Source organism: Monosiga brevicollis, genomic scaffold (assembly GCF_000002865.3).
Source record: "Monosiga brevicollis MX1 MONBRscaffold_35 genomic scaffold, whole genome shotgun sequence".
NCBI lineage: Eukaryota > Choanoflagellata > Craspedida > Salpingoecidae > Monosiga > Monosiga brevicollis.
In genome coordinates this window covers 52,821-65,697 of record NW_001865072.1, presented here as the reverse complement: position 1 = coordinate 65,697, position 12,877 = coordinate 52,821, and the positions used below count along the sequence as shown (strand labels likewise).

The window sequence follows — 12,877 nt, the reverse complement described above, 5'->3', positions numbered from 1 at the left end:
GAGAGAGAGAGAGAGAGAGAGAGAGAGAGAGAGAGAGAGAGGGAGAGAGAGAGAGAGAGAGAGAGAGAGAGAGAGAGAGAGAGAGAGAGAGAGAGAGAGAGAGAGAGAGAGAGAGAGAGAGAGAGAGAGAGAGAGAGAGGGAGAGAGGGAGAGAGGGAGAGAGAGAGAGAGGGAGAGAGGGAGAGAGAGAGAGAGAGGGAGAGAGAGAGAGTTGACCCACACGCCAGGGCTTTATTAAGACTTGAAGCGATCACATGACTGCGGGCCTGTTATAGCTTCACGGACAATTTAGTTGAAGCCAGCCCTCAAATGAGGGGGGGAGAGCGACTTCAGCACCAACCCTTTTGCGAGGTATGGAGAAAATGCCTTCCTGCTTGGGGCTGATGGCCAACTCCTGGTCAACGGCCGTGAGCCAGGCCGTTGCATTGGTAACATAGCGATCTGTTCCGCCCACCTTCCAGTTGGACCACAATTTAGTAAATCCTCCATCGACCACAATGCGTCCCCGTGAAGCAGCACGACGCGCATCCTTGCTGGCCAAAATCAGGGGCACTGGGCGTTCCGTTGAGTCATGCTTGTACCCGCCCACAGCAAGAACATCAAAGAATTCTTCGAACTTGTCTGAGGGGTCCGGTACACAAATGGTAATGCCTTCAAACAGAGTAGCAATGCCGGTCATGATTGGGTGGTCTTCGTTGTTGATGCAGCCGCCTGACCGTTTGCTTTCCACTGTTGCGGGCGGATTGGTGTTGGCCTTGTGCAAAACAAAGTTGTTACCGTCTACATTGCCGTCAAGCCTGCAGCCAACGTCCACGGCTGCCAGCACTGCATTGGCATGCAGGACATATGGGTCATTGTCACCAAAGATAAACAAACCTCCTCCAGCAGCGTGAAAGGTTGCACATGCTTGTGCTAATCGTCGAAGACTGCGTCGAGTCGACGCTTTGCCTCGCTTTGTCATGACATAGGAGCTGCCAGAAATGACCCACGCAACTGAATAGTTGCCCGTCAAGAGTAGGCATGAAAACTCTTCCTCATCGCGTTCAATCTGCAATTGAAATCCTTTTTGGTGCAAACGATCTGCAATGTTGTCTCGCAGCTGGTTTTGAGAGAAACCTTCGAATTTGAAAGCAATCTCTTTAACTGACGTCACGCTCGACGGGATCTGGCCTTGCTGGAGCACGGCAAGCAATCGCTGGAGTCGTGCGTCTTGTTCCACTCGGGAGAGTGATTGATATGGCGTAATGATTCGAACAAAATCAGATCCAACACTAAACTCGTCATCGTCAAAGCCGCCGTTTTTTAAGAGCGCCCTCACACGATCTTGAGTCCCGCTCGGAATTTTGACATTGGCTTGGTGCAAGCAATCACGAAAAAAATTGCCAATCAAAATCTTCTGCTGATTGAAGGCCCCATCACGCGCCAAGTCAAAATTGCTTGTGCGCGGATTGCGAAATTCGTCAAATTCTTCGGCTTTGCCTTGGTGCAAAAGCTGAGCTAGGGCCGTCCGACCAACTTGGTCCGTAAAGAAGCGCAAGATCTGCGGTCGCTCGGCCACGTGCGGTAAGACGCGTCGAATGTGTTTCATTTTCTCCTTCTGGCGTTGTTCTTCAGACCGCACTGCCTGCTCGTGAAGTGTCTTCAAATGCCCTTGGCGTTCTAGAAGGTCATCCACACCAAATAGTTGAACAAAGTGTTCTCTGACGACAGCGCACGACTTCAGCCTGCGGTCCCATTTGGGAAAGATGTCAGCTGCGCGCTGTACTGTTAAGAAACCGGCCAACAGTTTGCATGTGACGTATTCCTTGTCTCGTAAGACTTTTGCAAGGTCCTCGTCTCTCATCCATGGCTCGGCGACCTGAGCAACGAGTGCTCGTTGCCATGCTGCTGGCAGAGGATCAACGACAGTTTCACTCACCAAGCTTTGAACAAAGCGCCGGTGTAGGCTCGATTCGTGCGGAAACCCGGCTATCGTTGTGTTTTCTTGGCTTGCTAAGCAGCTAGCCAAAAGGTTGAGATCCTGCAGCTCAACCTGTCCATGAAGAATGCGATGGAGACAGCCGAGCTCCTCGGGCCAAGCACTGTGTGCTGACGGCTGGTCGGCAACCACAAAATGTGCGTCGCAACTTTGCACGGCAGTGAATGTGCGTATTGGAAAGTGAGATGCAAAGTGATTTGACCACAACAGACGCACAGCGTCAAAATCAGCTTGTTCCATCAGTTGAAATGTTTCTTCTTCGAGAGCCGCAAGCAAGGCAGCGTTACATTCGGAATTTAAAGTGCTGCTGAGGTCCTTGGTTAGATGCTGCGCTGCCCACATCAACAACCGACGGCGCTGCTGGGGAACCAACTTTGTCAAAAGGTTTGGTGTTCGCAAAGTAAACGTGAGCCATTGGGAGAGGAAAAGAGGATCGAGACAATCCCCTAGGTTTCCTTGTGTGTGTTCAGCAGACTCATCTTTGCACATCATGGTAACTACCAGGTCAGCGAGCTGCTGTCCATGCTTGGCATGGCGAGACGACAGGAGTAGCGCGGCAAGGTTCATGGGAGCCACGGCCGAGAGCACAACTGCCTTATTTGGAGCCTCGTCCAGCAAGTTGAGAAAAGCCACACAATCAGTCACAAAGTACGTGCTCCAAATGTCACGCGCACGCTGCCAGTCGATAGCCAAATTTCGCTGCAGGGAGACGCGAATCCATTCCAAGTCTGTATAGTCACCAGTCTCACTCCAGGCTCGACACTCACTCAAATTGGGCTGCCCTTGCATGGCAAGCACGCCTGTGATAAGTGGGAATCCCGGCTGATCAATCAACACCAAGCGCCTTAGCGACGTACAGTCCAGCTCAATCTTTGTCTCAAGTTCTTCGCTCAATCTGTATTGAATGTATCCAATCCACGTTCGCAGTCGAAGCACAGGATGCATTTTGTGGCTTCCTGGGAAAGCATCAGCAAATTCGGGATAGGACATCAAGACTGTTTCGTCTGATTCAAGCATTTCCACGCTCCCATCGCTGTTGAGAATGCTGTTTGCAACCTCTGTGTTCTCGACACGTGCATGAGCCCTAGCTTGGCTGGTAAACGAGGCAGATGCAAGGCCCACTCTGGCCAGCAGACGCAAAGGATCATCATCTCTTTCTTGGAGTAGTCGAAGGAGTCCAACGGAAGCTGGTGTGTCCCGATCTTCCTTCTTCCATCCCAGAGCAAACTGCTCCACATAGCTAAAAATGGCTTCAGTGATGCAACGAGAGGCCAACTGGCCAAGCGAGGGCATTTTTGAAAACAGCAAATGCGCCAATTTGGCAGGCTCGGCTCTGCATTTGACGGCTGCCTCAACATTGCGCAGGGTCAACACATGGTCAGAAAAAAGGGCCCGACAACAGGCATACCAGCAAAGGAGTTTGTTCTCATTCAGACCGAGTTGGACGATTCTTGCATGGAGCTCTACGACCGTAAGCCGCGCTGACACGTCTTGAATGTTGCCACTTGCAGGCATAGCCTTCCACGCAGCCAATAAATCGTCGTCGTCCTTTTCCCGACGATTTCCAATCAAGATAACTCGCAATGGCTGACTCAATGCCCTCTCGGCAAGTGTTGCAAAGAGCTCAAGCTTTTGGGCTTTATTTAGCATATGAAATTCATCCGCCACGACAAGCAACTCTTTGGCAGCGCCCGAGCAACGGCTGGAGAGCACGGATGCCAAAGATTCTTCCACAAGCTGCTTTGAGCTGCAGTCAAAATCTCTGACTTCTCGCCGCGCCACTGTCTCCCATTGTGGCCGCACGACCTTGTCCAAAAAATGAGTTTTGCCTGCTCCAGGCGGCGAAAACACAACAAAAGCAGAAAGCTGACCGCTGCTCACTGCCTGACTTTCCTCTGCAGTCTGTGCCTTGCTCAAGCCAAGCCATGTCAGCATTTTCCGCTTCCAGCTGCCTTTCAATGTCGTGTTGGGCATCTTTTGAAAGTCACAAGCGTGATGGCTCTCCAGGGAGCTGGCATCGGAGAAAGAAATATCCAACTGAGGAGCAAAAGTGGCCAAAGCAATGTTGGTAGCGCCTTGCGGTGAGGTCATGCCGGGCTGTGAAATTGCAGCAAGCTCTAGTTCTTGCAATGAAGGTGGATGATACAAGGATGTGTTGCAGCGATCTCGATTCTCTACAAAGTTCTTGGTTGTATTTGTGGATTCGAGGTAAATGTAATGGTAGGCCACGCTTTTGGTATACTCGGCACACCACTTGAGGAGTAGATCTGGAATGGTGTCCATGCCTCGAACATACACCAGAGTGATGTTGTCTTTGAATTGACCAAGAATCTCCAAAAGTAGCTGATCTTCACCAATCACGCCACGCGTTCGCAAAACTTCCACATCCACAGTGCGCATGGGAATGTGCAGCACGTTGTGCAGCTGTTGATACACGGGCGGGTCACAAATATAGATGCCAAACTCGCCCGAGACGTGCCCAAAATACTTGTTGAGGGGGTGTGGCAGGGCAAAGGCAGCCATCAAGCGTTTAGCCACATTGGGAATCGGGCACCGCTCTGCTAAGCTATAGGCAACAATGTGTTCACTGATCCTTGCATTTGTCTGCAACTCAGGAGCGCACTGAAGAAAAGATTGATCCAAAAACGTCTTCAAGATCCAGTCTCGCAAGTTTGGGGCAAGGGGGGCTCGAGCACATTGCACAATCCAGTTCATGTCATGGCTCGTGTAATTCATCGGGCTATCCACGATAAACCCGAAAAAATTCCCTTGAAGGCTGTCACTGGCACGCTCAAACTCTGCAGACAGGCGCTGGTGTGGATACACCTGCCACACGGATCTTGCTGGCCACGGCTCTTCCATAGAATTGACGCTCGTATTGCGCGTAAAAGCTTCTTCGTCAGCATCAAAAAGGCTCAAAGCGCTGCTGGCGCGAGACTCCTCCACATCCTCAGAGTCGCTTGAGACGTAGACGAACTCCTCAGACCCGACAGCTGCAGCTGAAGAAGCACGCGAGCTGTTGGATGGCAAATCGAACAACAAATAATCGTCTTGATTAACAGCATCCTCGGACTTTTCAACAATATCCTCGGGCTTTGCTGGCATGAATGCAAATTGGCCTTCGTTTCGCTCGGGCAAAGATGGCAATCCACGAAGCAAAAAGTTGATTATGTCAAAGTTGTCATGTAACCCAGGGGTCATCAAAACTTCAAAACAAGTTTTTTGATGCCTCAGATTCTGCTGAAGGAGCCTTTGCAGACCGTCGTTTTCGCCAGAGAAATGCCTTTTTGTCAATTGCTCCAATGGCGCGATTGATCCTGTGTCTTCGCACTTTTGAAGTGCATCTGCAATCTGGTGTCGCGTTTCGGCATCCTGTCCTGGAAGAGAACGGCTCAGCTCCACTAATTGTGCAACAAACTCAACAAACTCTTGGGCTAGCCCGAAATCATTGAGCAGTCGCCTCGTCGGTGCTGATAAGCTTGGCTTGAGAGCGGCAGGCAAGGAGTCGCGAGAGTTGTGGGTAAAAACTGGATGCCAATTGCCACCGCTTACTCGCTTCAACATCACATTCTCACCCACGAGAAGCGTGCTAGCGGGGGCGTCCTCAATGAAGAACGAAAAGGCTGCAGCATGTGAAGGAAAAGCTTGGACAGGCTTATATCCGGAAGGGATTCCTTCCTTGGCGTTGAGGTGACGCTTGTCGAGAAAAACAAGGGTGCTGGACGCCACCAATAAGCCGCCAACCGTCACATCTTGTGCAACGAGAACGCCGCCGGGGCCTTGTAAAATTTCAATGCCAAGCACAGAACATGCCTTGTTGGGATCATCTTTGGAAGCGAATATTTGTTGCATCCGAAATAATGCTGGCGCGCGAACGACAACTCCCTCCTGACTTTGAAGTGAGAAACTGATCAAGCCCTGTCGGCCGTTGTCGCCTGGAAGAGATCCAAACTTGCGCGACGGGCTGTCAAAAGCACCACCGTCTGACCAAGGTATAACATTTAATGGATTGGCTTTCCGCGATGCGACTCCCTGGTGTGGCTCAGAGGCCAAGCCATCAGCTTGGCGTGAACACAAGTGGCGGTGCTCCAAGAGCTTGGCAATTTCGCTTTCACACGCTGGCGTGGTATATTCTAAAGGCGGTACTTTTGGCTCATCTACAGGCTCGTTGCGCAAATTCTTGAGACGCTTGATCTCATCGCTTGATAGCATGCCATGACCTTCAACAAAAGCCACAAGCTCTCGCAAAGTGGCAGCACAGACCGGAAAGGGATCTTCCAAGTCTATCAACGTCGACGCCAGGTGTGTGGCAATCTGCAGTGCTGCAGACTTGGAGCTCGAATCTACGTCAAACGCTTGGGCGTTGAAGCCTAACGTGCGCAAAAAATGCCTGAAAAAGTGACGATGGTAGCGATTCTGCGCGACCTTTTGAAAAACTCTGCAAACAGATGCCCTAGAAGCGCTTCTGCTGTAGCCTTCACTTCGACCCCAAAACAGTCGCATCGCCAAAGCATAGGCCGCTGCTTTCGAAGAAACAGGTGTGGCGTCATTCAAGCCAGCAAGCATGCGGTCTTCTGCGATCTGAAGAAACTTCTCCAGATCATTACTTTTTTCCACATCAGCAACAGAAAATGGGCCACCAAACAGGTTCAGCACTTCAATCGTCGAGCGACGGTCCACGGGCTGGGGGTTTGGAGATAGCAGCTCCACGAGGACAGCTGAATCAGTGTGATGTACGTCGATGCATGATGGGACCGCCACACGGCATGGCTCGGCTTGATAATTGGCTAGTGGCGCAAAGGCCTCATAGTCTTCCTCGAGAAGGCCTCGCAGGTGAGATTGTAGGTCTTGATGTGAGATTCGACCCAAAGCAAACCACACTCCAAGCAGATTGTGAATATATGCCAGATTTGCAGCAACATTCTTCTTGTCTTCATCAGTCTCCTCCAAGGATCGGGGGCGCAGGCACTTTGAGTGAAGCATGGCCATTGCTGCCAAGTTGTAAACACAGATGTCTTTGTTGTGCCCGCAGTCCACAAGATAGACGATGGAGGGATACGGTGGTCGTTGAGTGTATCCTTGCAAAAGCACTTTCACAGCTTGCAGGGACTCATTCAAGGCCGGATTCATGTCAACGTATTGTGGGGCGACCGTTGTGTACAGCTGCCGCTCAGAAGAAGCCGCTTGGGCCAGGCTGAAACTGCGCTGCTTCGCCTCTCGCCGTGAAACGGGTCTAAATCGTTCTTCAATTGAGAGCAGAGACACCAATGGCAAGGTTTCGGGCCAATACAGCCATTGAGCCAATTGCGATAAGCCACTCATGGTCTTGGAGCGTTGGTACAGGCCAAGAGAATCATGCTGTGCCCACTTGAGGAGTTGGTCAAAGGCGCCTGGTTTCATTTGCAATCCCTCCTGTTGAGCCGCGGGGTCAACCTCACAGTGCTCCGTCGGAATACACATCCATAGGCCCAAATACAGCTGTTGAAGCTGGACAGTATTGGGTTGTGGACGCTTGAGCATGTTGGCAGTGGTCCTGAGTATGCTGGCCAGGCCTCGTGATCCCGTAAATCTTTCCAAAGTCAAGACCAAAGATGCAAGGCCATCGACGTGGCAAATGGCCAGTGCACTCACCAACTCTTCGCGGATGCTGCTGAGTTCGTCAAGCTCCAATGGAATGACTCGCTGGCTTTTCTTTGAGCGCCATGCTTGCTTCAAGTCATCAGAAGCCACAGACTCTTTTTCAAGCAGAGCAATCATGTTACGAGCTGCTGCATGAGGCTCTGCGCCAATGAGTGCAAACAGGAGTTGCAATTCCCGTTCATAGCGGTGGTGTTGAAGATTAGTGTTGTCCCAAGTGTTGTCCTTTGGGCGAACGTTCTGCAATACGTCAAGAAGAAGTTGCCCATCTGGTAGTTGGTGACTTGCGTTCAGCACTTGAAGTAGTCGAGTCAATGGGTCAACAGCGGATTCAAGCTTTAAAAGGAGGCTGAATGTGGCAGCAACACTTTGCGTAGAATGGTGACGACAGACGTCTTCAAACAAAGCAGCCAAAAGTCCGTCAGAGAGTCGCAAGCCCATCTCAACCAGCTCTGCGCTCGCTTGTAAAACCGACGCGCCGCACATGCCACTCAAGACCTTTGCAAGCCTTGTTTTCCGCAACACGCTGCCTGGTGGCAATGTGGGCGCGCGAAGTGTGTCTGACAGCACGCGTCCGATGCTAGCATTCTTTTCCCTGCCGGCTAGCTCCTCAAAGGCTCCGTCGAGGTCGCGTGGACGACACGTTTCGACTACTGCCAGTAGCTCTTGCTGTTGTAAGAGTGCATTGGGGGGGCCATCAAGTCGCAGCAAAATGTTCAAGACAGGCAGAACCTTGTCCGCCGTTACGCGCAATGAAATGTGATGCTTCATCAGCAGCTCTACAACTCGTGTGGAAATCAAGGACGGGTTGTTATCCTTGCAAGCATGAAGTAGTAAAATGGCGAGCTGTGCTAGACCAGGCTGAGCTGAATCTGACCCCTGCTCAATGTAGAATTGAGCCAGCTTGAGGAGAGAAAATTCTGATTCGGTCGGAGCTAGCCAAGAATACAAGCGTCGCAGCATGACACGTGAGGCGCCTTGCAACTGAGTGTCCAAAATTGCAGGAGATATGGCACAGAGCAATACAATGGGTTGTGCGCTGCTGGTGAGGATGGTTAAGAACGTCTGAGTACTCATGGTGTGCTCTGTAAATGCAGCAGGGAGCGCTCTCCAATCCAAGGCATATCCGAGCATGGCAGCACGCATCAAGTATTCGGTCAGGCTCTGCCGAGGAGAGCGCCGTTTCACATTGTATTGAAATAGCGCCGGAGGGGACTTTGCATTGACCTTCTCGTCTGCAGCAAAGCATAACAGATCAGGGGCCGTTGTCTGCAAGACGTCTGGCACAAGACCGAACTTGCGTTGCACTTCATCCATCTTGATCCCAAAGGCGCAAGAAATCCATTTGCGCACCGCATGGCCAGGGCAAGAAAGCTGCCAGGCTGGATTTGCGAAAACCAGCTCCAGGGAAGGTTGGGACTTGGCCTGGTCTTGACCTTCTCCCCACAGGTCGCACCATCCATCGTGCAAACGGGCCACGAGCTGCTGAAGCAAGTCCTTCTGCTCATCATCCGGAGCATTCAAAGCATTGATGGCATCGATTAGGCGATGCTCTCTTGCGCTTGCTCTATGTGGCAAAGGCACTGGGACGCCATTTTTCTTGGCTACAGCATTGAGCATATTCCAGGAAAAACGCGAGCCAAAAAGAACGCTGAGGAACCATGCTTGGCGACATGCATTGGAATCCACTAATGCCTCGGGCCAACCAAGGACGCTCAAGGCAGAGAATCCACGAGAGTAATTCAATACACGAGGGTCAATGCTCAGAACATCTCTTGCGGTCATAAGGATCTGGGGATCAAGAGACGAAAAGAAGAAAGCCAAGCAAACCCCGTTATCGTTGGCTTCAGAAAGCAGAGCCTTGAGAGTCTGTGGTTGTAAGATATTGGCTGAGGACACAGCGACCACTGGCTGGACGCGCGCATGACCACTCTGCTTGGCCCTGTTGCGAATGATGGCCGAAACCGACTGAAAAAAGTCTGATGCGGTGGCATTAAGCTCTTTGAGCAGCGTGCAGATGGGCTTCGAATCTGACTCGTGACCCTCACTATCTCGCGAAGTGCTCATGGACGTCTCGAGGCGGGTTCGCTCTTTGTTTTCCATCTCTTGGCAAAGTTGACGAGAAGCATTGATGCACGTGTCTCGGTCCGGATGCACAAAAAACACCATGCGCTTGTTGGCAAAGGCATCCAAGGCTTCAGGAATCCATTGTCGAGCTTTGGCACATTGGTCTTTCAAGTCGCACCACGCCTGTTCACACAGTGGCTCAGTGACAACAGGTGCTTTGAGCATGGCTTGCTCCACCTGGGATTCGGCGCCCAGCAATGTCAACCGTGGAGCTTTCGTCTCAGGCCTGGTCTCGCCGTAAAATAGGTATTGCCCAATGTCTGAAGTCTCGAGCTCCTCGAGGTGTAAGCATGTGTCAAGGAGAATGAAGCGAATCGAACAAGCGGGGGAGGCAAAGGGGGCCAACAGCCACAAGATGTCGTTGGCCGCCAGCTGGGAAGAAAGTTGCACGACCGCAATAGTTAATAAAAAGGATGCGGCGAGGCCAAACAGCTTTTGCTTGACAGCTTCAAGATTGCTGCGATCCACATTGAAGCGCAAGATTGTGGGGCGCCACATGCTGTGCCGGTCTCCTCCCGAGCCCTGCAAGCAAAGGCGTTGGACCTCATCGAAGAGCTTTGGGCTCAACACGGCAATTAAGTTGAGCTCATAGTGAGACTCTTCGGAAAGGAGTTGCCGCAAAACTTGCTCGGCGGGTTGTGCTCTGGCGTTGGCCTCCAGACAGAGTCGCTCATTCCAGTACGAGCTGTCAAGCACAAAGCCTGACTTGTTGGTCAACTGCTGCAAAGCTTGTCGCATGGCTGGAGCGTTGAAATCGGCAATGAGAGGATGATGACGCAATCGATCAAACCCGTTTCGAGGAAGCTTGTCCCAGCAATAAAAGTAGGCAAAGAGGGCGACCGTCAGTACTTCAGCGTCCACAGAAATGGTTTGCAAATTGCCAGTGCCGATCATTTTGTCTTGCTGAATCCTAAGCTGTTCCAGCTCGCTCAAATTCGATGCTCGGCGTCGCCCACAGTTGACTTGCATGCCCAAAACAAGCACAGGACGAACTATGCCGTTCAGTTGGCAGTGAGCACGGGTGGGTGCTACGCGCAAAAACTCGTGTGAGTCAAATGCTGAGCCATCCAGTGGTAGAAAGCACAGCGTGTTGCGGTTGTATTCAAACGTCTGATTGTTGATCTTGAAGACAAGACGAGAGGCGCCACAGTCTTCAATTGCCTTTTGTGGGGTGTACCACGTATCCAGGTCCGTGGCTTGTGGATCCTCCGTCAACTTTGAGTTTCTTTGGAGAAGCCAGAGGTCATTGGGATTGGTGGCAAAGAGATGCGATCGAAAGTCAGCAAAGTAACTCTGGTCGCAGTCGACAAGGCAAAGCTGGATATCCAAGGGCAGTACATATTGAATGACTTGGAGAGTATCGCCGCCGACCATCTTAACGCTTGGCCCTTCGATGCGGCAGATGATGTTGCTCTGAAGCAACGCTTCAGATCGCGTGGGCCGCGCAGGCTTGCTGGAAAGGGGTTGATTTATCGTCAGACTGACTGTTTTCAAATCTTGTGGAGTGCCGTCGTAGCAGTCCAAATTGGCACGCATGTCAGTGTCGGTCGAGAATTCGCGGAACGGAACCATAGCCACCTGGAGGATGATTTTGGCTCGATCATTTTGCAACGGCTTTTTCAAGGATAACTTTCGGTCGTTGCGCTTCTTCAAGTTGCTTTTCAGGGTGTTGAGATCCTTCACCAAGTCGTTGGATCTCAGCAGTGCGTTTGACAGGGCAGGTAGTTGATTTTGGAAGAGCACAGCGAGGGCAAATTCAAAGTTAATTTCGTCGGCGGTTGGCACCAACATCTCCTGAAAAGTGTCCCATATTTGCAAGAGTTGGTCGCTGCTTCTTGATTTGGTATGTGCGATGGCAACCCAAGCCAGTCCCTCAAGCCAACTAGCAATTTGCTCCATCTGGCCAGCAATGTGCTTGAGCTCGCGCAGCGCATCTCCCGTATCAGCTTGTTTCGAGGCCAGCTGGGACACACAGGGCGGACAGTTTGGCTGAAGAGCAAGGGCGCAACATCGCCAGCGCACAGGGAGCAGATGGCGCTGCCAAAGTCGTTTACCCACGGCTTTGCTCTGGCTATGAGCGCCAGACTCGCCAAGCGCCGCGGCTAAAGTTGGCTCAGCAACTACGCGCTCCTGCACCCACTTGCAGAGTGACTGGGCAATAGGAAGCCATTGCTCGCGATCGAGCAGATATTCTTGAATCAGAGTGGTGTGGCAAATGTTGTGAGAGGTATTGATTGCCGAAGGTAGCTCTGTCATGTCATCATTGCAGCGAGCCAAGAGCTCAAAAAGAGGGCATTCACGCAGAAGTTGATGCAATCTCTTCTGCGTCTCTTTGAATGCTTGCTGATCAACATGACTGAGGATGTCGAGTCTAGAAAAGAAATCATTCTATGGTGAGGAGATTAACTGTCAACGAGAGCGCGAGAGTTGTTGGGAAGCTGGCACGAACCTGGCTAGCTCGCGGTGTCGGTCATCATCGAAGATGATGTTGTCTTGATACTCTTCGTTGTCTTGATACGTTTCGTTCAAGCGAAGCAACTGAGCAAGCCGCCGCCTCACTGCCGGTTGATTTTCGTGCAAGTCGATGAATTTCAAAATACTAACAATGATCATCATCAAGCAATAGGTGCATGAGCCTGAGCCAGTGAAGCCAAAGCGTACACGCGATCGGACACACCTGAGCTCTTGACTTGATTCGATCGGAGGCTGTGGCTGCATTCGGCGGGGGCGGTGGCGGCGATTCGCGTCCATGATCGACGTGGATAGCCCAGCTAAGAGGGTGGTGGCCCGACCATGGAGCGCTGGCTGAGTGACTCAGCGAGGTGGGCGAGCGGCGGCTCTCATGAGCCCGCGGCGGACTGGAGGCCGCTCTCTTTTGAGAAAAAAAAGAAATGAAAGAGAGACCTTCCAATCGTTGATCACGTCAAATAATTTTTATGGTGAAAGGTCTTCTTCTCCAAGAAAACCAACAAACCAAAACAAAAAACAAAAAACAAAACCAAAGAAATGAATAAGAAGGGAACAAGCTTGCCACGTGGAGGAGATCGGACCAAGCGAGTCCGAAATTTCAACCTTCCAGTCCGACAACCACGGTCACTGACTGGCACCCCACCACTGGCCACTCACTTGCCCTCC

General features: G+C 51.5%; 1 protein-coding gene across 1 annotated transcript; it reads right to left on the bottom strand.

The window, feature by feature from the left end:
• Positions 1-277: 277 nt before the first annotated feature.
• MONBRDRAFT_38958 (uncharacterized protein) lies at positions 278-12,595 on the bottom strand (the record flags this gene model as incomplete). Its single annotated transcript, XM_001749905.1, has 3 exons — positions 12,420-12,595; positions 12,192-12,300; positions 278-12,113 (listed from the first exon to the last, which is right to left on the bottom strand). Exon 3 carries the CDS (start codon positions 11,996-11,998, stop codon positions 278-280), a length of 11,721 nt encoding a protein of 3,906 aa, XP_001749957.1. The 5' UTR covers positions 11,999-12,113; positions 12,192-12,300; positions 12,420-12,595.
• Between the last annotated feature and the right edge of the window lie 282 nt (positions 12,596-12,877).